Source organism: Erythrolamprus reginae, chromosome 9 (assembly GCF_031021105.1).
Source record: "Erythrolamprus reginae isolate rEryReg1 chromosome 9, rEryReg1.hap1, whole genome shotgun sequence".
NCBI lineage: Eukaryota > Metazoa > Chordata > Lepidosauria > Squamata > Dipsadidae > Erythrolamprus > Erythrolamprus reginae.
This window is the reverse complement of record NC_091958.1, coordinates 6561587-6586350: the sequence shown is the minus strand read 5'-3', so window position 1 is coordinate 6586350 and position 24764 is coordinate 6561587. Positions and strand designations below refer to the sequence as shown.

At 43.2% G+C, this 24764-nt stretch overlaps 1 protein-coding gene and 1 long non-coding RNA gene across 3 annotated transcripts in view; one reads left to right on the top strand and one right to left on the bottom strand.

Annotated features, from left to right (window-relative positions):
- Nucleotides 1–13454, bottom strand: part of SALL1 (spalt like transcription factor 1) — a 27719-nt gene extending 14265 nt beyond the window's left edge. The window contains exon 1 of one of the 2 annotated variants that reach the window (XM_070760185.1): nt 13252–13454. In XM_070760185.1, the coding sequence (XP_070616286.1) occupies nt 13252–13327 (76 nt within the window). In that variant the 5' untranslated portion in view covers nt 13328–13454. Of the gene's footprint in view, nt 1–12049; nt 12072–13251 lie in introns of those variants that run through there. The other variant, XM_070760186.1, reaches the window with a different exon arrangement.
- Nucleotides 12628–24764, top strand: LOC139171767 (uncharacterized). Its single transcript, XR_011559802.1, has 3 exons — nt 12628–12902; nt 22926–23735; nt 24730–24764. It is a non-coding gene; the product is annotated as an uncharacterized lncRNA (long non-coding RNA).

Sequence of the window (24764 nt, the reverse complement as noted above, 5' to 3'; positions counted from 1 at the left end):
CAAAAATGATGGCTTTCATAGATCTGTGCCCATGACCAATGCAGGTCAACATGATGCCCATGTAACATGTGATAGGTGTTCCGCCACTTCTATTAAGCACCACAACATATGCTAATTATTATAATTTCTCTACAATGTCACGCCTGTCTTCTTGCACCGATTTCAAAAACATAAGCACAGAAAAATAGAACATGGAGGTTTTGAGGTCTTTAAACTAGGAATTGAGATACAATCTCCAGAGAGGGGCAGCATACAAATCTAATTAATAATAATAATAATAATAATAATAATAATAATAATAATAATAATAATAATAATAATAATTGAAATACCACTAGGAATAAACTGCAATTCCATATATACAATCCCAGCTCTGCAGGAATAGAAATTTTAAATCTTTCGAGCACTTAACTGGGTGGAAAACGCACCATGTCACAAATCGGAGAAATGTGAAATCTAAAGGATAATGTTTCAGTGCTCAAGTTAGACATCAGATATCAGTTTTCATTGTGCCAAAACACAGCATAAACTCCTCAAACTACTATACATGAAATGATAGACAGAAAAGGGGGACATTTCAGGAATCTAACGAAACCAGATGAAGATATTTATGTACCGCATCTCAAATTTTCATCTAGGAAATAATCTTCTTCCTTTAAGCCACACCTGGCGTTTGGATGACGCTACTTGCTAAAAGTTGGCAACAAAACCTGCAGACCTTACAGTTTCTTTTTCTTTTTTTAAAAGACATCTTAGCGACCCAGGACAAAATCAAATTTGGACTGTCAGAGACACACAGGAGTGTGAGAACAAATATAACGTCATAACGTGGCTGAGTTTTAAGACTGTACAAGTAGATCTTTAAATCGACATTCGTGTTCAAGATTATAGGTCTTTCAAAAAATCCATAATAATATAAAATAGCATGAACTGAAGACACGGAGCATAATCAAAACTCCACAGCAACAAATTCTTGATTGTTCTGTCTGTTTTGTTCTCTTTATCTCCTAGAGATCCATCAAATGGAAATCTAGCCATCTGTTGACTCATTTGACTCTATAAGTTTCCTTTAACCTTGGTTCATCTTTGGATGCTTCAAAAATCTCTTGGACAGTCACCCTATCCTTGAAACTAATCTGTGGTCCTCCAAAGCCTCCATCAGTTATGAACAAAAGTGAACAGGTTGGGATGGGGAACTGGAGAGGAGACAAAAAATGTCACCAGACTTTCAGGTTGGCCACAAGGACAAAACAATCTTTTGATCTCTTCAGGAACACACAAGCTAACTGTTTCTTTTCCGGCAAACCTCTTGTTTTCCATTTGTTCGTTCTGTTATTTCTAGGGGCTTTATGGAATAGCAACTGAGCAAGAGAGAGAGAGAGAGAGAGAGATGCCCTGTCAAAGAATAATATCCGTGTTTTCACAATCAAGCGTTTGTTGCTTAATCTTTCTCATGACACTTAGCTGAGGACCAGCAGTGTTCTTTGAACTTTATTGTTGCTCTGCAAAGCCTCAAAACAGACTTCTATGCGATGCAATTTCTTTTCTGATAAACACATTTGGCCTGGCTCCACAGGTGCCTAAACATTTGGTTAGCTTTAACTTAGAAAAAAAAAAGGCCTTTCTCCTGAACATCGAAGAACGATGGACGACCTCCTGAATCACTGCATCGCTTGCAAACCAGTTCCTTCCTAATCAATAAGATTTGCTTCCAATGCCATTAAAAAATAATTAAACAGGTCCAAAGACTGGCTACAAAAATGGTGGAAGGTCTTAAGCATTAAACCTATCAGGAAAGACTTAATGAACTCAATCTGCATAGTCTGGAGGACAGAAGGGAAAGGGGGGACATGATCGAAACATTTAAATATATGAAAGGGTTAAATAAGGTTCAGGAGGGAAGAGTTTTTAAAGGAAAGTGAACACAGGAACAAGGGGACACAATCTGAGGTTAGTTGGGGGAAAGATCAGAAGCAATGTGAGAAAATATTATTTTACTGACAGAGGAGTAGATGCTCGGAACAAACTTCCAGCAGACATGGTTGGTAAATCCACAGTAACACTGAATTTAAACATGCCTGGGATAAACATCTATCCATCCTAAGATAAAATACAGGAAATAGTATAGGGGCAGACTAGAGGTCTTTTTCTCCTGTCAATCTTCTATAATCATGCTCCTTCTAACCTCACCTACACCAGGGTAAAACATAGGGTAGCCCCATTGAAAATAGACACGAACAGCCCACTCCAATGAAGTCCCACCCAGGTTAGCGAAGATTATAACCCTGTCTATAAAAAAAACCCAGAATTAAAAATATTACATTTCTGTTTAAGAGAAGGGGTTGCGGGTTTAAAGAAAGGGAGAAGACAAGCAGCTAAGAGGAAAATGTTGCCCTACAATAAGAAATCAATTTGGATGGTTCAGGCTGATAATGCCACGCAATCTTCCTTCCTTGTCTGTGACCCGATCAAAACTCTTTGCTTTATAGCTCCTCTCCCCGATGGGTTTAAGCGATAGCTCCAAACCTTTCATTGGGGGGAGGGAGGGGGTGTTTGAAATCCCCTTTCATTTGAGGTTTGTTATCAACCAGTTGCTGCTTTTTTCCCCTATTGCCAAGATCCATTTTGTAAATTAAACGTTATCCCCCCTCCTCCAAAAAGGAGAAAAAAAATTCTTCCTCTGCCTTCAAACTCTGCTGATCTTTTTCAAAGGAAGATGGTCCCCTATTGTTCTCCCAGCATGAGGACAAAAAATTCTCTTGTACAGATTGTGTGTGGTCAACTTAGAAAGACAGGAGAGGGGGGTGGAAAGCCCATTTAATTCAAGGATTACTCCCTCCTTCTTCTCCTGCGACACTAAAATCAGATAATAGGTAGTTTCCATGACTTCCAAATTAAATCTTCGAAGGGAGGGGGTGTGTGGGACATTAAAAAAAGTTCTGAGGATGGAGAAGACAAAAAGGAAGCGAATATACAATTCCCCCCCACCCTTTTTTTTCTTTTACAAGTTAAAACCAATCCAAGTTCAAAACAGTCATTGGGTTTATCAAAAAAAAAAAAAAAAGGAAATTGCATGGATTCTGTTTTCTTTTTAAAATGCCATAGTTTGTGACATTGGTGCCAGACGGAGACTTTTGTTTTAAGTTACCCTGTCTCCAAAGGAGTTTGAAAAAAAAAGAGAGAAAAAGTTGTGTATTGAAGTTAGCACCGGTAACTAGGAATCTATTTAACGTAGGAGCATTTGTTCAGTTGGTCTCTTAGCAGAAATACGTGATTAGAATTTGAGAACTTTGGCAGGACGATGTAAAATATGAAATGCAACAATTTGAATATATTGTTGTGCTTATTTGATTGCCTAACCCAAGGTATACTTGTGTGTGTGTGTGTGTGTGTGTGTGTGTGCACATACACACACAACACCACACACTCGATTTAAAGCACTATATTTTGACAACTAAATCTGAAATGCTGTGCCCCCTCATTTCAAAAACCAGAGGAACCAATTCTGAATACTGTCAGGTGAAAAACATTTTTCTTTTCTGTTCTCCTATTTCCATATCTAATGGTGAAGCTTCCCTCTATTTTTTTCCCCAGCCAATTATGAAGGAACAAAAGCCATTCTGTTTATTCACACATTTTGAACAAAATGCATTAAAACTATTATGTCAGCATGTTCTATTAAGCTCGGCATTCAGTCGAAAAATACTTTTTCGACCAGATCACATTTATCAAAACATAAAGCCCACTTTAAAACATGGTTTTGCTTGGTCAGCTGTGCTTAGACAAATAACGACAGATTCAGAAACTAAATAACTAGTGAGGGGAATCAGAAAAAAGCAACTGATGAATTATATGCAGAACAATGGATTTGCTTCAATCTATAGCACGCCTGGGCTTAAAAATTAAAATCAAAAACGTGTCTTAAATCCGTCTCTTTACCTTTATAATGTTGCCTTATCTGCCTAATTTGCAAAAAGGTCTCTGTTCTATATTTTAACCTATCTACATTTTTTCTCGCCTTTACTAGAAAGCAAGTAAAAAAAGCTCAAATATCAAACAGAAAAACCATGTGCAATTTTTCTAGAATTGTTCATTCTTTTTCTAATAGTCGAGAACTTTGACCCGCAGGCTAACATTAGTCATATTAACATACCCATTTATTTTGGAAAAGGGAGTGCTGTTGCTTTTAGGAAAAGGCAATGTATATATTTTGTAAAAAAAACCCCATCACTACCACCAAGTTTTATTTATTTTTTAATTCCTGCAAAAACAAAAAATTCCCACCAGAATACCTGAAAAGACTTGGTTTTTCCCCAAATTAAATCTCATTTTCCAATGTTCAAAATAAAAAATATTTTTTAAAAAAGATACAAAGACATATTTTTAATTTTAAAATTTAGATAGAAACCGGGAAGCACTCCCATCACCTTCAACCCTTGTTCAAAAACAACTTTTAAAGTTTACAGATGCTTCTTGGATGCAATTTGCATGGAAAGGGCCTTGAGAATGGTATAATGCATTATAGCTTAAAGTCTCTCTCTCTTTCTTTCTCTCTCTCTCTCTCCTTCCCTCCCTCCCTCTCTCCTCCCCCTGCCTTTTTTTTAAGCTATTGTAAGAGGGGGGAGAGATCTTTTTTTTAATTGTAGCAACTGGAGACATAGTTATCCCAAACAATGGAACCTGGTCACCTGACAATGAGGTTTCCAAGTTCTTGTGTCTCTCATGATTGAAAAGTTTTCAATCTTCACATTTGGGACAGAAAATGCAGCCATCCATCCAACCCAAACAAAATAACAAGAAAGGTAAGACTACAAACCTGTTCTCTTAAACCCCCCCCCCCTTGCAAATTATCCAAGAAACAAATAAAGGCCCCTATTCCAAAATCAGCTGCAGGATTTTCCAATCTGTTGGTCTCTCTTTAAAAATGGCGAGAATTCTGCTGCCAACTCAAAACACTATTTCGGTGTGTCTCTCTTGGAAATTGGAGGGATTCTGCATGAATTTGGAGACATAGGCCCGACCACAGACACGCAAATATAAAATTATCTTGCACCATTCTGGAAAAGGAATAATAAACGCCCCCATCAAGGTGTCTTGAGGCAGGTCTTTAAAAGTTTCCAAGCTTTCTGAATAACATCCTTTGAGATTCGTTCCTCCACATTACAAGAATAGATTTTTATATTCAAGGAGAGAAAAATGAGGTTAAGGTTTAGGCCAGGCACCCCTCTTCTCTAACGTACACAAACACAAAACACACCCCTTCGAACTGAATCTTCACAATTCCCGCTTACACTTCTCAGTTTGAAATGAAATCAGATTTCAAAACGGTCTAAGTAAGATACTTCCAAAAGACATTATTAAAGAGACTTTTTCTAAGTTTATAAATGCTCCTGTCGTTGTTTGCATTAAAACTAGGGACAGGAGTTGGAACATGGATTTTATACATTCATTCATACATACATACATATGCCCAAATTCCTGATATACCGTAGATATATAGATGTATTGAAACATCTATATCTATATATCAGCAAAAATATGCAGCCATATATATGCATGTATGTACAGTATGTATGTATGTATGTATGTATGTATGTATGTATGTCTGCGGAGAGGGGTGGCATACAAATCCAATAAATAATAATAATAATAATAATAATAATAATAATAATAATAATAATAATAATATGTATGTATGTATGTTTATGTATGTGTATGTGTATACATTGCTCAAAAAAATAAAGGGAACACTTAAACAACACAATATAACTCCAAGTAAATCAAACTTCGGTGAAATCAAACTGTCCACTTGGGAAACAACACTGATTGACAGTCAATTTCACATGCTGTTGTGCACATTCAACTTTGTACAGAAGAAAGTATTCAGTGAGAATATTTCATTCAATTAGATCTAGGATTTATTTGAGTGTTCCCTCTATTTTTTTGAGCAGTATATATACGCATATGTATATGTGTATGTGTATATTTATATGTAAGTGTATATGTATGTATGTATGTATATGTGTGTGCATATATATGTGTGTATATACACACTTATGTGTATATGTATACAATTATATGTATGTATGTATGTATGTATGTATGTATGTATGTATGTATGTATGTATGTATGTATGCATACAATTATATATATTTGTTTTTGTAGCTTTTCACGGGTATATGTATGTAGATTGTTCTGAGTTCGGGTTTTACCCCGTGTAGTATTTTGAGATTATATATATATGTGTGTGTGTGTGTGTGTGTGTGTGTATGTATTCTTTTTTAAAATCTCTCAAGAAAAACTTGTTTCCACCAGAGATGGAATTGTCTTAAGACTATGTCCCATTAACAAAAATAACAACAAATGCATTTCGGTTACAAAACGAAGTAACAAATCAGATCCATGATTATTTTTCTTAAAAGAAAACGATAAAAGAATTGATTCATTCTTCAGAAGGAAGGGGAGAAAAATGAACACTAGGTGGTGGGGTTCACTTGCAACAGTTTTTCTCTCCCCCCCCTTCTGCCCCCCACCTTCAAACTTAAGAAGAGTTTCACCAGGGCAGGCCCCAAAATAAATTGGGGGGGGGGAATAGATAGACCTCATACTTCAATTTCAGCTCCGTAAACATTGGTCAAAGAGCAAGAAACTAAATTCCGCTCATCTGATGGTGGCGGAAAGGTGCAAAAACACAGGGGGAAACACACCCCCCCTCAACTATGGAGCTGCTACAATCGCCTGTCAATCTTCTCTTTGGGGGTCCGATATCCAGAGGCATAACAAGGGAATAAGAGTTAGTCAAAAGAAGCCGGAGCTGATAAGGTGAAGCTAAAATCAACTACCTACTTCCTGCTAAGTGACTGGCAAAAGTCTATTTGGAGGTCAGCAGCTGAGAGATTGAAGGGAGGATTGTGATCTGAACTTTGTCACCTTTGGCTGGGAAGGAAGCCGGCAAAGGTTAAAACATCTGAACTCTTCACTGCTCCCTAGCTCCAGTTGGTCCCATTTACCTTGGCCAGTTTCTTCCTTTTTCTCCAGCCCAGCCCAGTTCCAGAATCCAAGTGGTGGTTTCTACCAACGCTTCCAGAACTTAGATGAAGAGGCCAGACTGGACTGACACTTTTTTGGCCTTGTTTTTCTTTCTTTCTTTCTTTCTTTCTTTCTTTCTTTCTATATTTCTTTCTCTTTTTTTCTTTTTTCTTCCTTCTTTCCTTCCTTCCTCTCTTTCTCTCTCTTTCTCTTTCTTCCTCTCTCTCTTTCTTTCCTTATTTTTCTTTTTGCCTTCCTTCCTATCTTTCTCTCTCTCTTTCATTCTTTCTCTTTCTTTCCCCCCCTTTTTCAATCCCACCATTACCCCCTCCCCAATTCCAATTTGCTTCTTCCTTTTCTTTTTATCTGTTCCGTTGGATTTGCTGCTCTGATAAAACACCAACATTTATGCACGGGACACTTCCCCCCCTTTTTTTTGAAGGAACTTATCAAGCAAAACAGCCAGAAGTGTAAATATGATGGAAGGTGGGGGAGGGGGTATGGAGTTTGTGGGGAGGGGGTAGCTAGAGAAAGAGGATCTGTTTGTGAAACAGCCTCTTTGAGATCATCGCCCCGAAAATTAAATGAAGTTTGCAGAGGAAAAAGCCACCGAACAATAAGGAAAGTTTGGAAATTTTGAGAATGTCAAGTTATCTTTTTCCCCACACAAAACTTTTAAACTGAAATAGAAGCATGTTTTCTCCATTGAAAAAACATTTTAAAAAGCATAGCCATTAAAAAAATTATTTACCTCTAGGTAGAAGCACAAAGGGCCATTAAAACAAGTTAATCCTGCCATATCAAACCAAGTTGCTTTTGAAGTTTCTGTCTGAAAGATGGAAAATGTCAACTAATTGCAGCAATAGATCTTTGGAAGAATATCTAATCATAACAAGAACCAGCCTTTTTTTTTTAATTAAAAAAATGGATTACACTGAAAGCAGAATTGTAACTTGGGCAGGACTGGCACAGGTGAAATAAGAAGGTATTAAAATATGAAATCATAAGAGTTTCTAATATTTTGCATAGAAGAAGGGAAATCTTCACGTCTTACACTCTCTAGATATGTGTACTTTCTCCCACACTTGTAGAATAATTCTGCAAGAACCCATATTTTTGTAGCACACATTTTTAAGAAACTGCAGGAAAAAAGCACAGCTCAAAAAATATATATCTGGAATCTCAATAAGTTGCAGAATTACTCTATGAGTCTGCATATTTGACTCAGTAGTAAGTTCTAATCGGAGTTTTCCTCCCAGGAAAGTAATTATGAAATAATAACCTTATTTTTTAATTTAAAAAAACCCCCCCAACATAGCAGAATTTTGTGTATATTCCCACTAGCAAGGTATAACTTGTTGAATATACTTTAAAATTTCAAATGTTTGCTTCTCTTCTACCACTAAATGAAGAGGTGGAAAAAAAATAGGGAGAAAAACAGGAGAACAAAATCATACAGGCCAAAAAACTTTCAAACACCTGAGATTGTGCATAAAAACCCCAAATCATGAAATGAAGAGACCATTCTGCTTTGTAATAAATAATATATTGGGTTTTTTTTAAACAGCTATTGAGGTTAGCTTTTAATTACCCCCACCTAATCTCACTTTGATACTCTTGACTGTAGGCTACACACAGTTTCCTAAAATGTATGTTCCTGAAAAATAGATCAAATGCAAAAGCAAATTGCCTTGACAGATGGCGTTCACCAAAGTCCATCCACTGTATACTATTATTACAATCCTGTTAACACTATTACAAAGCATTGCCTCCAGGCAACTTAGCCGAACTATGTAAGGCAGTAGTAAACTAGATGTACTGCTGGCAACAGAGTTACTGGGAGGAGGAGAAAAGGAGAGACACATTTCTGAAACTCACTGCTCTTTCGGGAAGGAAGGAAGGAAGGAAGGAAGGAAGGAAGGAAGGAAGGAAGGAAGGAAGGAAGGATTATTTAATTGAAAAAAGTCAGCAACTAAGAAAACTGAATTGTCCTTTCCCTCTATATCAATGTGTTTTGATTAAAACTGATGATTCCCCCCACCCCACTCCAGCACATCACTGAACAGGAAAGGCCTGGAGAGATAAAATTACTTTTTTCTTCATAGCAAACCTGAATCCCGACTTTAAAGTATAAGGGGAGGGATATGGCTAACAAATTGAACATCCTGCCAAGGCCTAAAGAGAAGCATGAAAAAGAAAGAAGAAAGAAGAGAAAGAGAGAGAGAGCAAAAGAAAGAAAGAAAAAAAGAAAGATCTTTAGAAATTCAGGATGGAACGGGTATGAAACCAAGATCTTCCTCAAAAGAAGAGTTTGATTCAGTTTGAAGATCAGATAATTCTTTTGTTGCAAGATCTTTTGGAGAAAGCACCCCTCAACAAAGGAGCACGACTTCAAGTATTCTACTGAAATTTATACCTGGGTTTAGAGACAAACACAGCAGTGAATACATGGGAAATATCTTTTTCTAGCCCAACTTAAAGGGCTGTCTCATTCTCCCAAAAAAAGTGCTCAAAAATGTATCCAAATGCTCCCAATGTCTGCCAAGGATTTGAGAAGTTATAGAAAAATAACTGTCTTTTTTTTCTAAATAAAAAATAAAAAATGGTGGGTTTTTTTGAAAAACAAGACGCAATAATTTTTAAAGAAGCATTTTTCATGAAAGAAAAAAATAGCCTTGACTTGCTCCCAAATTTTGGAGTGGCTGAGTTAGTTCCCAAACTTTTCCAAACCTCTTGAACCTCATGAAAAGAGGGAGGGATACAGTGTGAAAGATGGAGAATGATAGGAATACAACACACACTCACACACACACAAACACATCCCTCTTATCCTTCTGGCTGGCAAGGAGGCCGAAAACTTTGGATGCTGGGAGACATTGTTTACCAACTATGATTTTGTGTGTGTTTGTGCGAGTCTATGTAAAATGTTAAATGGCACAGTTGAGGATAGATATGTATATATATTTGTTTTCCTAGATTTTCACGGGTATATGTATGTAGATTGTTCTGAGTTCGGGTTTTACCCTGTGTAATATTTGGAGTGTCTATGGGACATTTTGGCGAAATCACATTTGCCATCATCAAGCATCATGTTGGCTTCATGCTGCTTTGAATATTGTGTGTGTATGTATGAAGATAGATAGATAGATAGATAGATAGATAGATAGATAGATAGATGATAGATAGATAAAGATATAGATAGATATATATGAATATATATCAGATAGTGGAAGGAACATTTTCCCCTTACAAAAGAAGTCCAAAAGCAAAATGATCCGAGTTATGTATTTGTGTTATGTATGTATGATTGTATGCCTGCGTGTGGAGAGAGATAGATAGATAGATAGATAGATAGAGAGAGAGAGAGAGAGAGAGAGAGAGAGAGAGAGAGAGAGATAGATAGATAGATAGATAGATAGATAGATAGATAGATAGATAGATAGATAGATAGATACTGTAGAGAGATTTGTAGAGCTATAAAGATACAAATATGAATTGAAAGTACTGCATCCAACTATATTAACACAAATGCCAGGAAGTTTTAAAACCACTGGCCTAGTAGGAGACTTTCTGTACACATCCCAAACAAGAGAAATTATCATTTCCACCTCGGCCTCTTTCTGACCCCCCCCCTCTCTTTTCACCTCCCACCCTCAACTGCTAATCTCAGTTTAAACACAATTTAACCTTTGTATATGTGCCTAAGCAGATACAACCCCCTGCACCTCAGAAACTTGCAGGCATTCCTAGATACAGGAGAACAACGGCGGAGGAAAGTACATTATTATTATTATTATTATTATTATTATTATTATTATTATTATTATTATTATTATTATTATTATATTTGTATGCCGCCCTTCTCTGAAAACTCAGGGTGGCTCACAGAATAAATATAGAAACAAAGCGTATGTATTTATTTTAAAAGAGGTCTGTAGAGAAAGGGAAAAAGAGAGGATCCGCACAATACTTTCAAGCCTGGCCTGGAGATCCACAAGATTATTTTCTCCTCCAACAACAACAAAAAAAGTGTTTCGGAAAAGCCGGAGTTTTTTTAAAAAAAATATTCTGCGCCACTTCAACCTTGAGACTTTCCCAAGGAGCCGAAACAAGTTGGGAGTTTCGGCCCCGTCCTGCCGTCCTTTCCAATCGCCTTTCATATTAACCCACCCAAGTTTCTTCGCAACTTTCGCGCGGATTAGCAGAACATACTAACAAACAAATGGAGAAAGAGATCTAAACCAAACAACAAACCAAAGAGATCGTCAACTTTTGGAACCAACGAGATCACCTTTTATTATTATTATTATTCCGCGTTTCTTTCTCCAGAGCGGAGGAAAATATAACTTCGTCGGATTCTCGGAGCCGCTCGTGAAATCGTCGTGGATAGAAAAAAGAAACGAAGAAGAAAAAAGAGGAGAAAGAGGTCTCTCGGTCCCAGCTTCTCCTCTTTTCTTGCTGTATTTCCCACCCCATCACTCAGAAATACGCCTTTACGCTCGTTTAGCCTCTTGCCACGCTTCGCTCCCTTCCCACTTTCCCTGCGCGCGCGCGATCCGATGCCGAGGCGCTTCGGCTCTCGAGAAAAGTTTTTAAAATAATAATAATAATAATAAAGATCCGCATCGCCCGACGCCCACTCCCCAACTCTCGAGGAGTGCGGTTAGATTGCCAGGAAAACCCTTTCTCTGGGCCGCCGCGCCCCCCGCCCTTCCCCGCGCAACTTTCTCAGATTCCCACGATGGCCGGGTGTCCGCGAAGCGCGCCGGAGTTCTTTTCTTTCCCTTCAGAGCAGACTGCAAAGCGAGGATTGCGCGCAAGATTTAGAGAGAGAGGAGAGGAGGAAGGAGAAAGAGAGAGAGAGAGAAAGGGAGAGGCGGGGAGGAAGAGAAGGAGAGAGGGATGGTGGCAGTGGGAAGAAAGGGGAGAGCTGGCCGGCTGGGAAACTTTCCGGCGCTGGTGGATGCCGCGCAAAGCTAAGGGAAGAAAAAAAAAGCCGGCAAACGAATCGCCACTCACCCATCTGCGCCGGAGGGAACCGAAAAATGCCGCGCTCGTCTTTCTCTAATTTTTGGGGGTTTTTTTAGCGAAATAGATTTTACGCGCCGCTGCCGGGGGGAGGGGGACCGTGGGCGTTTTGCTGCGTGTGGGTGTTTTCTCCCTATTTTTTTTTTTTTGCGTGGAGTGGGGGTGGCGGCGAGGGAAAGGCAGGAAGGCAGTCCGAGAGAAGGGTGGGTGGGTAGATTGGGAAGAAAGCTCTTTTATTTTTTGCGCGAAAGAGTCAGTCACTCCCGGATCATTTCTGTCACCCCCCACTCTCGTCCCTCCCGCAAAGAAAGAAAAATCCTGAGGAGGAGTTGGAGGGGAGGGGGTTCATAGAATCAGATCCCCCCCCAAAAAAACTCTGGGTCCTGCAGCGCCTTTTCCCTAAGGGTCTTTCCTTCCCTCCCCAAACTCGGCTTTGGAGTTATTGAGTGCGCGCGGCGGTAGGTCCCTGGGTCGAAGGGGGGGGAGAAAGCGGCGTGGGGAAAACGGTGGGAGATCCGGTTCTCGGCTTGGCCAGATCGGCAAAAAGGATCCAGTCAGAGCTAGACCGGGGGAGGGGGCAGGTGGAGGGGGGAACGAAGGAAGAAAGGGACGGAGAGTAATAAAAGGAGAGCCCGAGAAACGATAGGCGCGAGGCAAAAACCTCTCCAAAGGAACAACTTCGTGCGGGTCCCTTCACTTTCTCCCCCACCCAGACAGCCCTCCCGGGGGGCGGAGAAGCCAGGTTTTATTTTCCTCCCTATTTTGCTGTGTCCCCCCCTGCCCTCCTCCCGTCGGCCGTCTTTCCATCCTTCTCTTAAAGTCCCCCCCCCCCTTCCCAAAGTAGGTAAGTTTCTTTGCGTTTTCTTGGGGCAAAATTCGGAGCGAAGAAAAATGTGTTGTTTGATGAGGGGGGCGGTGGAAGAGAGTGGGAAAGCTGGCTTCTGAGCAGGAAGGCAGATCGCCCACTGGAGATCCTCGGGGAGAGCGGGGGGGGGGGGCGGTGGCGATGTCTTGGGCAGGACACCCCCCCTTAAGCTAAACCTCCCCTTGCAAAAAAAATGCCCCCAGGTAACGAGGCAGGATTTGCGCGCTCCCTCTCTCGCTCTCTCTTTGGCCTCCTCTCCCCCCCCCCGAAATGAGAGACCCCCCCCGCCTCGGATGCCCCCCCCTCCCCGATCCAGGCCCCCTCTCACCGTTGCGCGGAGCTTGCGAGGCCAGCTCGAGGTCGGATTGGAAATGCTGCGGCTTCGCCTGTTTCCTCCGCGACATGCTGGCTCAAACATCAGCTGGGGCCGAATAAAAAATTACCAAAAAAAAATCTTCTCAAAATTACGGAAATCCAGCCTGCCCCCCCCCCCCCTCTCCTCCTCCTCTTAGCTCTTCCCCTCCCTCCTCCTCCTCCTCCTCCGGCTGGCCCGATCCTCCGCGCACCGCGCATGTGTCCTGCGATAATTGTGATTATCAATAATGCACCGCGATTAATCATACCGCTGGGGGGGGGGAGGCTTTGCCAAAAAAAAAAAAAAGGCGATTGGCACGGGGCCAGCTCTGTTCAAACCCGCTCGCCTTAATCAATTAGCCGCTGATTGGGCGGAGGTCCCTGTCGCTCCCGGGGCGACCGCCCAATCAGGCGACCCGGGTCGCGGGACCAATCGCCCGCCCCTCCCTGCCAGAAAAAAAAAGCTGTTTGGATACAGTTGTGTGTTTTTCTGAGTTTTTTTTTGTTTGGGGGTTGTTGCTTTTTTTTGGTTAACCATCTTAGCAACTCGCCGGGCCTGTTACTAGAGGAATGCGCTGCAAGAGGCGCCCCCCCTTTCTCCAACTTTTGCGGGTCCTTTTTTCAGAGGGAGGGGAGAAGTGCAGGAAAGTTGCTTTCTTCTGTCTTCCTCCCGTTTTCTTTGCAGCTGGGGGTATTCTGGTTTTGTTTCGTTTTGAAGTTTTTGTTTAGGAGCGAATTGAACACCAAGCACTTTTTTTTGGGGGGGGGGGAGATTATTATTATTATTATTATTATTATTATTATTATTATTATTATTGTTGTTGTTGTTACTATCACTACCATTATTATTACTACCACTGTCATTATTATTATTACTGCCGCTGTCATTATTACTATTACTATCACTATCATTATTACTAATATTACTATTATTATTACTATCACTACCATTATTATTACTGCCACTATCATTATTATTACTATCGTTATCATTATTATTACTATCACCACTATCGTTACTATGACTATAATTATTACTATTTATTATCGTTGTTGATATTATTATTATTATTGTTGTTGTTGTTATTATTATTATTATTATTATTGTTGTTGTTGTTAGTTTAATGTATATGCCGCCCAACTCCCTAAAGTCTCTGGGCGTCTAGGATGCAGGGTGGGGGTGAGCGCAGGTTTCGAACCCGGAACCCCGTTTTGCAACCTCCGGCCAGGACTGCCGGGCCTGGAGGAGGAAGAGGGGGAATGTGGGGTGGGGGGGAGGAATCCCCTTCATCTTTCACCACCACCCCGCCCTCTCTCTCTTTTCCTCGCCAAAGGGCCTCCCGGAGACTCCAGGACTTTTGACTTTTCCTAGAAAGCCCGGCTGGGATCGCGGGATCTGGCCGGAGCGATGATCCAGCCGGTTCCTTCTCGCTGGGCGGAGATGCCTTGCACCCCGGCGCGCCCCCACCCCAAAGATCTGGGGGATGGGGAGGTGGTCTATTCGGGGGTATAGAGAGACAGAGAGAGGGGACCTTCTCCAGCTGCAAGGAGGGGAGACAAGGAGGGGAAGTGGGGGTTCAACTTCTCAACCCCCAAACCCCCTCAACGGGGCTCTTTGGAGCAGGGGGGAAGGGAAGAAAAAGAGGCCAAAATCGGAAAACGCCTCGTCCGATTTTCCTCCCTTCCCATCCCCTTCTTTCATTTTTATTTTCTTTCTTTCTTTCCTCCTTCCTTCCTTCCCATCTCCTTCTTTTCTCTTTTCTCTTTTCTTCCTTCATTCCTTTCTTTCTTTTTCTCCTTCCTTTACTTCCCTTGCTTCTATCCCATCTTCCTTCCTTCTTTCTTCTCCTTCCTCCCTCTCCACTTCTTTCTTTCTCTTTCTGTCTTTCTTTTTCTCCTTCCGTCCTTCTTTCTTTCTTTCTTTCCTTCCTTCCTTCTTTCCTTACTTCCTCCCTCTCTCCCTCTCTCTCTCTCTTTCTCTCTTTCTCTCCCTTCCTAACCCGCTCCCTCCTCCGAGCGAGCTGGGGAGGGGCGGGCTTTCTCCCAGGCAGAAGCGGCTCCGGTTGGCTGTGGGGGGAATCAGTCTCGGGTGGCGGAAACCAGCGAGCTGGTCTCCTGGGACGAATCCTGGGGACAGGGGAGGCGGGGCCCGGGGCGTGTGGGCGGGGTCTCGGGGGAGAGGCCCTACAAGCCGCTGGAAAGGGACGCTCTTCATTCGGGCCCTTTTGTGGTCCTCGCGGAGCGCTTTCTTTTGCTCTTTTCCAGTTTTTCACTTTTTTAAAACTTCTACGCTGTTTTGTTATTGTGCGTTTTTTTTCTTTCTCCTTTCCAGCTTTTTTCTAGCATCCTTCTGTCTTCTTTCCTTCCCTTTCCCCTCCCTTCCTTCTCATCGCCTCCCTTCCCTGCCTTCCTTCCTTCTTTCCTTCCCTTCCTTACCTCCCATCTCCTTCCTTCCCATCTCCTTCGTTCCTTTCTTCCATCCTTCCATCCCTCCTTTTTCCTTCCTCCCTTCCCTCCCTTCCCTCCTTCCTTCCTTCCCTCCTTCTTTCTTTCCTTCCTTCCTTACCTCCCATCTCCTTCCTTCCCATCTCCTTTCCTTTCTTCCATCCTTCCTTCCCTCCCTCCCTTCCTTCCCTCCCTCCTTCCTTCCCGAATTTTACTCTTCATTTCTCCCAAACTGAAAAAAGTTTCCAATCCTGTTCCTTATATACCAAAAAGCAATGTGCGCCCCCCCCCTCTTTCCCTTTTCAACTTTTCCTCCGCATCTTCCCGTTCTTCCTCTCCCGGCCCACTTTCATTTTTATCATCCGAGCTTAGCCTCCCCCCCCCCCCTTCCCGGCCCAAAGGAACGACCTGCCTTTGCCGCCTTCATCCCCTCTACCGTTGGGGGGAGGGGCAGATGGGATTCCGTCCGGAGAAGCCCAGAGCCCCTCCCATTCTTTGCACCTCTGTCCCCCCTCCCTCCCCTCCAGCGCCCGGATTTCCACTCTGCTGAAAGCTGATTTGTCATCTCTGCCCCTCTCCCTTTACCCCCCCCCCTCCTAAAATTCGGGTGGCATTCCTGGAAAGGAGCCGAGCCGATCCCCTCAAAAAGCGCTGCTGGGTTTCTGATTTATAGCCAAGATCGCCTCTTGGCGATCCGACCGAGGGCTTCATCCGAAACCGCTTCCTTCCCTCTCCCCTGGCAAGAGTGACCCGCGGGGGAACTGGGCTGTCTCCATGACCTTTAGGGTGTCCCTATTCGGGCGGGGGAGGGAGCGCAAAGTTTCCCCAAATTCAGGGGAAATCAGATCCGCCAACAGCGAACCCCGGTGCGTCAAGAACTTGCGAGCCTGAGCGCCTAGTGGGTAGCCTTGCGGGGACCATTTCCTTGAGAAATGGAGACGGAAGGAATTTTTTTTGAGGGTGGGGAGGTTTGCAAGGATTGACCTCTGCCGACCAGGAGCCGAGAGATGGCCCGGCCTGGCGCACCGGTGGCTCTTACACCTTCCCAACCGGCCCAGCAAAAAAGGACCAACAAACTTTTACGCTCGCCTCGCGGGTGGATTTGGAGGTACCCTCTGTCTGGGTAGTAGGAGTTGAAAGATGGGGAGGGTCGCCCAGGGAAAAAAAAGAGGCAATGAAACTCCTTTCTTTCAACGAGGGAACTGTTAAAACTTGACCAGAGGAGAAAATGAGCGGACGCGCGCTAATCTAAGAAACGCTTTGTCCAAATTCTTCTAAAAGGCACAATTCCATCTCCTTGCTTTGTAACAAGACCGACCCACCCCATCCTGTCCCACCCGACCCGAAATATGTCATTTACACGTGTATTCCTGTCCTGTGAAACCAGCGGCCCGACTAGCTTTTAAGCAGGTCTTTTCCAAAAAGGCGCATCAGGCGTATTTAAACGGAGTTTTTATAATCCGGTTTAGGAAAACGGCGTTTTTGGCATGGCCTCGAATGGGTCGCGAAGGGGGGGGAAAGGCCCGTTTTAGGTTCGTTCTTTGATTCAGGGTGTTAGGCCGGTGATCCAAAACTCGGGTCGGTTATTATAACCATCTCGAGAGACTCGAGTCAACAAGCAAACGGATTGACATAGGGGCGCGGCGTTCACACGTGCGTCACGGGAGACGGGAAACTGGGTTTAAACAAACCAGCTTTCTGTTTCTGGTGACGGAAGCGGCTGGTGTCTCCCGCGTGTCAGCTTGTACACTGGTGATTAGGGACCGATTTCATTTCCAGTTCAATGGAGCAACAAGCAAACGAGCCAGCTGCGAAACTGTGGCCCGCTTTCTCCACGTTTTTTGGGTGGGGTTCGTTACAAGTACCGAATTTGCGAACTTCTGCCCAGGTGGGTCAGAGGCTTAACCCTTGTGTATTTTTTGTTCCTTTTACACAAGATTGTAGAGGAGTTTTCTCTCCACTCCAATCAAACACGGAAATAAACTGTAGATCCACACGTGCGGGATTTTCACCCTGGGGCGAAATGGGCAAATTCTGCGAAATGGGGCAAAGAACTCGTGTGAAGTTTCGGCATTGCCTTTCACACAAATAGAAGAATACGCGTACACCGAGTGCGAATACGCGCACAAACTAAAAATGCTAGCCGGACTGAAGCGAAACGGGCCAAAAGGCGAAACTTTCGTCTCAGAATTATGCATCGCCTCTAACGCCTGCGAAATAGACGAAATCTATTCTCCTAATTTTTTCTGCAGTTGTGTAGCCCCGTAGCCCCCTCCCCACCAACGGAGGTCACGGTGTCCGCGGGGGTGGGCGTTTATCCCAACACGCGTGTAGAAGAGCCGGGGTGGCGCAGCAGGTATAGTGCTGTACTGCAGGCAATTGAAGCTGACTGGTAGATCTGTAGGTCAGCGGTTCAAATCTCATCACTGGTTCAAGGTTGACTCAGCCTTCCATCCTTCCGAGGTGGGTAAAATGAGGACCCGGATTGTGGGGGCAATATTGCCGGCTCTGTTCAAAAGTGCTATTGTTTACCTGTTGTACCCCGCCCTGAGTCTAAGTAGAAGTGCGGCATAAAAAAAATTGAATAAATAAATAATAAATAATAAATTTTGTGGGAGGGGGCGTTGCAAAGGCGGTAGAAGCGGGGCGATTCGAAAACCGTTCAAACGAAGGCGCGGTGCTGGATAGCGCGCGTCCAGTTCAGCATTCCCACGCGTGGACGGACTCGCTTCCTAGCCTAAATCCTCACCCGCAACTCGCTGTTGTGGTCTTTTGACACAAGGGATCGAGTTTCGACCCAGAGACGAAACGAAGGCCGCCTTTCGGGCAGGCAGAGGTTTGAAAAATGACGATAATAAACCCGAATTCCCGACGCTATTATTTTTGCTCTGAATATTTAAAGACACCCTTCGGCAGAGACGGATCGAGGGGGAAAAAGAGGCTGTCGGTCGCCCCCTTCCCCGCCTTGTGGCTCGAAACTTTGCGCGGGTTTTGTTCCAATGGCATTCCGGAGTGGGTTTGGGACGGATGCGCCAAGGGCGCAACTCGCTTAGACATCCCTCGTTCCGTTGCCTATTCTTTCAGTTTGGGATATTGCGCTCGATCCACTTCAAAGGCGGCTAGCTCCTCCACTCTCCTGCGCGCCTTTGGCTCGCGGTCCAAGCGCTTGGAAACCCTCGGGGTTGGTTTGTATTGTATATATGCGTGTGTGGGAAGAGGGGAGGAGGCCAGGTTTTGGCTCCCCTCCCGCGCATGACGAGCGGAGCTTTCACCCCACTTGGTTCTCTCTCCAGCCTCCTTCTCAACGCCCCCCCCCCAAAAAAAGGCTCCCTGCCGGCTGCGCGCTTGCAATCTTCGCGCAGGATCGCCGGGTTTAGGGAACCGCTCCCTAAAAGCGACTGAAAATGCCAAAAAACCCAGGATAGATTACGCGGAGGTCCGTTGGCCCGTTGCGAGTGGGGGGACAGGACTCGAGCGACGGCCCCTGATTCCTCGATCTGGGAGAAGGAACGAAGGCCAAAGACCGTGGGTCGCTTGCCACCGAAGCTTTTCTCGTGGGTAGAAAAGCCTCCTTTTTGAATTGCGCGCGCTTTACTTCCGAGTAGCCGAGCGAGCGAAGGAGGGGTTGTTCATCCCCTGCCGTTTTCGGCCCACCTCCAGCCAGATGGAAGGGAAGTGGGGAAGGGAGGGGGCCGCTTTCCTAGGAACCGAGCCCTCCCCACCCACCCCCGGCTTGGCTCGTTCCCCTGCTCCTAGCCAGCCTTCGTCACAGCCTGGAAAGGGAATTTCGAAGCTGGTTTTCCCGCCCGCAGAATATCCCTGTCTAACCGCCCCCCCCCAAACTCTTTCCCACCCCCTTCTCTCAACGCCCCCTCCCCTTCTCCTACAGGGAGGTTGGGGGGGAGGGTTGGAAGCAAAATTCTCTTTCCCGCTGTGGATTCCTGCCTCGCTTGGGGGGGGGAGTGTTCGGTCCCCCCCCTTTAAAAAAATAGCCGAACGGGGTTTCTGGAAGAGATGGCGAGGAGAGGGGGTGGCTTTGCGATGCTCGGAGAGGAGAAACAGGCGCTCGCCGGGGGTGAGGGAAGCTTGAAGGGGGAATGGATCGTACGGGAAGGAGAGGGGGAAAGACTTGGGAAGTTGGTGGGGTCGGGGGGGGGCACCCTCGCACTTCCAGCCGGGGAAGGAAAGGCGGGAGATCTCCATGCTCGACGCTGGAGGAGCAGGCAGAGATGCGCTTGCGAGCGCCACAACTTTCCTTTCCTTCTTTCCTTCCCCTTTCTTTTCCCTCCCCTTCTTCCTTTCTTTTCTTTTCTTTTTCTCTTTCTTTTGCTTTCCTTCTTTCCTTTCCTCACCCAACTCATCTTTCTTTCTTTTCCCTCCCTTCTTCTTCTTCCTTTCTTTTCTTTTTCTCATTCCTTTCCTTTCCTTCTTTCCTTCCTTTACTTTCCTTCCTTTCCTTCCTTTCCTCTCGCCCATCTTCCTTTCCTGTCTCTTTCCTTTCCCTCCCCCATCCCTTATCGTTCTTCCTTTATTTTATTTTATTTTTCTCTTTCCTTTCATTTTTCCTTTCCTTTTTCCTTCTTTCCTTCCCCTCCTCGCTCATCTCCCTTTCCTTTCCCTTTTCTTTCCCTCCCCATCCTTTCTCATTCTTCCTTTCCTTTCTTTTCTTTTATTTTCTTTTTCCTTCCTTTCCTTTCCCTCCCCCTCTCCTTCTTCCTTCCTTTCTTTTCTTCTTTTCTCTTTTCTTTCCCTTTCTTTTCGCCTTTTCTTTTCCTTTTTCCTTCCCTTCCCTTCTTCATCCATATATTTCCTTTCTCCTTCCTTGGGAAAAAAAATCAAATTAACACCACCACCACCCCAAACTCTCTCCTCTGATCAATACAGGCCACCTTTATAGAATAACCAAACCCAGGGAGAGTGGAGGTGGTTTGGGGTGGGGGGGAATCGGGGAAAGGCAAATAAGAGATTCGCGTAGTGGTGCGTTTTATTCATTCACTCACTCCGGAGAAACTTCAATTTGGACTTCAACTCCCAGAATTCCCCAGCCAGCGAATTTCACATCTGGCGCACCAACACCCGCAACACCTTTCCACAAACACTCGTAGTATATGCCTCTATTTTCTTTCCTGGACGCATTGGCTGAAAATTTCCCACCGTGTAACTTTCCCTTCCCACCCACCAAGGAGCAGCCAATTGGCAGCAAACCCTTGGAAACCGTCCGCGGGAAGCAATCGATAGTCAGGTCGGCTGGCCATCGCAGAAGAGAAATGGTTACAAATCGAGGAACCGAACGTCTCTTCCCAAATTCTGAAGTATTTCGTAAAGGCGAGGTTTGGGGACAAAAGTTGGAAGCTGTCGCTCTCTCTCTCGCTCTCTCTCGCCCTCTCTCATATCTATCTATCTATCTATCTATCTATCTATCTATCTATCTATCTATCTATCTATCTATCTATCTATCTATCTATCTCTATCTATCTATCTATCTATCTATCTATCTCTATCTATCTATCTATCTATCTATCCATCTATCTATCTATCTCCATCCACATATCATCTCTTTCCTTCCTTCCTTCCCTCCCTCCTTCCCTCCCTCTTTCTTTCTTCTCCTTCCTTCATTCCTTCCTTTCTTCCTTTCTTTTTTCCTCCCTCCCTCCCTTCCTTTCTTTCTTTTTTCCTCCTTCCCTCCCTCCCTTCCTTTCTTTGCATTGTCCTTGGAGAACGTCGAGAGAGGGAATGAGACAGAATATGTAATTTACCGATTTTAATAATCTTTGTTTAAAAACATAGCCCGCTTCTTATTAGTTAAGAATGCCCGTTTCCCTGGCCTGATTATCTCCAAATTAAGTTTCCAAGTCTCCAAATCAATTTTTTTTGTACTTTTTGTTCTCCCCCCCCCCCTTCAGCCCACTTCTCTTTTTTCAAAAGCGTTTTAATTTCTCCCCACAAAAATCCCGGCACCAAACGCCCTTCAACCCTCTGTTGTCTCAGGTGTTAAAAGATCTCCCCAACGAATCCCCAGAAATAGGTTTCATCTTCTGCTCCTTCCAAAGGACAAAACTCCAATTTCTAAATTACCTTGGGCCGCCCTTTCCGCCCCTCCCTCGTCGCTAAACTCCCCCCCCCCACTTCAAATGACCTGCAACCCATTTCAATCTCTCCGCTTTTGTTTTCAAAGGGGAGGGGGAAGAACAAATGGGAAGGCTGGAAGCCCCCTCTCCTCTATATCAAATAGGACTTTCTCCCTTTGCCCCGACGGCCCTATGTTGCTCCCCCCTCTTTTTATTTCTAAAAATGCCGCCTTGCCCAACTATTCATAGTGGCGATCATATTTCGTTTTTAGCCTAGGAACTGAATTACAATTGAGCCAGAAGGAATGAGAGATAGTAACACAAAAACAAATGGAGAGGAGTGGGGGGAAGAAGGAAGGGTGGAAAGAAGGAAGGAAAGAATAAAGGAGAAGAAGGAAGGAAGGAAGGAAAAAGAGAAAGAAAGGAGGGAGGGAGGGAGGAGAGAAAGAAAGAAAGAAAGAAAGAAAGAGGGAGGGAGGGTTGGAGTGAGAGAAGGAAGGAGAAAGAAAGAAAAAAGAAAGAAAGAAAGAAAGAGGGAGGGTTGGAGGGAGAGAAGGAAGGAGAAAGAAAGAAAAAGAAAGAAAGAAAGAAAGAAAAAGGGAGGGTTGGAGGGAGGGAATGAAGGAGAAAGAAAGAGGGGAGGAAGGAAGGAAGGAGAAAGAAAAAGAAAGAAAGGAGGTAGGGAGGGAGGAGAGAAAGAAAGAAAGAAAGAAAGAAAGAGGGAGGGAGGGTTGGAGTGAGGGAAGGAAGGAGAAAGAAAGAAAAAGAAAGAAAGAAAGAAAGAAAAAGGGAGGGTTGGAGGGAGGGAAAGAAGGAGAAAGAAAGAGGGAAGGAAGGAAGGAAGGACCCTTACAAAGGAATGAGTTAAATGTCCCTACTGGGCTCTGGGAAACCTTTAAGGCTGGGACCTTAAGGTGGCTTCTTGGCTGCTTGAGTCTCAGCCTTCCAGCCACCACTGCTGGATCCATTCTCTGCTTTTCTGTGTTGGTTTCACCCTGCAATACAGTGCACATATCCTGCCTGGTTTAGATCACTGAATAGTTCATGTTGTAAGTCACTTCTACTGAACTCAACACTTTTATCAGATCTCTCTTTCTCTCTCCCTCCCCCCTTCTCTCTCTGTATGTGTGCAAAGCTGGGTTGGACGATGGCTCTGGACTCAAGGAAGCATCTGCATGAAATCAACCAAGCTCAGAGAGCTCAAAGGATCTGACAGTCCTCCTTCTTCGCCTCCTTCTCCTCCTCTTCTTCCTCCTCCTCCACCACCACCTCCTTTGCAAACCCTACTCTCTTCTACCACTGATGATGTTGCCTCCTAGGGTCATGGAACATCTGCACGGAATCAACCAAGCCCCAGAGATCACCACAGATCCATCAAAACCAGAACTCACAGTCTCCCATTAGATGTAGCTGAACCCAGCACTCCTCACTATTGCCAGCTGCTGGGAACTGCAATTCTACAACATCTGGATCATCAAATATTCCCCATGCCTACATTCAGTGCAGTCTGATTTCCTACCGGCTGCCCAAATGGGTGTGCTTGTTAAAGCTCTCATTCATTTTTATGTCTCTCCCTACCACCAATGTTTATTAATTTGAGCAGCAAGATTATTACTTTGTAATATCGATCAGGTGGAAACTGATATTCGGACTCAACAGGCCCATCCGTTGATTAAAAAGTTTTATTGTCAATTGATTTTCCAGCTTTTAACCAATGGATCAATCCATTCGTCTATGAAATTCTATCCTTTTCTTTGCCGTCTAGGAGAGTTAACTCAGGATATTTAATAAAGGTGGATTTCTCCTAACCACACAAGGGACAAAACTTATTTGCTAATGGAGGGGCGAGAGAGAAGAAAAAGGAGAATTTAAAACACATTCTCCAAATATGGGATTCATTATTTACAACAAGACTTTCAGTATCAGAATGAAATTAGTTTATAAGGTATCTCCAAGTTAATATGTTATTTTTAAAAACCTGAGTTTAAAATGTGTGATGAACGAAACACAGTAAAAGAACAAAAGATAACACCTATTTAACGTGTTAACATAGAATGTTTTGCAGGAAATATAGGAACAATGAACTCCAAATTTAATTTTAAGAATGTTTGCCATCATAGATGAGTATTTTTTAAAAAATAATTTTATTGAGTTTTCCTTTTAAAAAATCATAGAAATTGTATACATACTTCAACAAAAATAGATAAACGGAAAAAACCAAAACAACAATATAAAAACATGATAAATACAATAAACTCACATCATATAAAATCAACTATATAAATAACGCTGACTAATAGAAACCCTTGCAATGAAATCTTATTTGTTTAACGACCTATTAACTATTAGTTTAAACTTTTGTACATTTATTTATTCTAAAATTTATCTTGTTATAAATTATAATCTATTGGATTATCATCTTTTATTTCAACAGCTATTTTATTCATTTCATATTTACTCCTATTATGTATAAGTATATACATATAAGAATATATAAGCATATGCCTCATTAGACATACTATTTATAATCATTTACACAGGAAGTAGAGTAGTGTAACTTTGTATTTGAGATATATTACAGTTCATTATATTATTGCAAGAAGTTATGTTATAGGCCATTACAAGTTATGCATGGTATGTTTGTGTGTATGTTTGGTTTTTTATAATAAGGGTTTTTTAGTTGTTTTTATTAATTGGATTGTTCATGTTGTTTTACCACTGTTGTTAGCCGCCCCGAGTCTGCGGACAGGGGCGGCATACAAATAAATAAATGAATGAATGAATGAATGAATGAATGAATGAATGAATGAATAAATAAATAAATAAATAAACGAATAAATAAATAAAATTTCTATATTTTTTCTGTCTTAGCCAATTATACTATCTATCCCACATTTTATAGAAACTTTATCTCTTTTTTGTCTTGAATTTCCACATAGATGAGACTATTAGGAAAGAAGAACATGTTCTACTG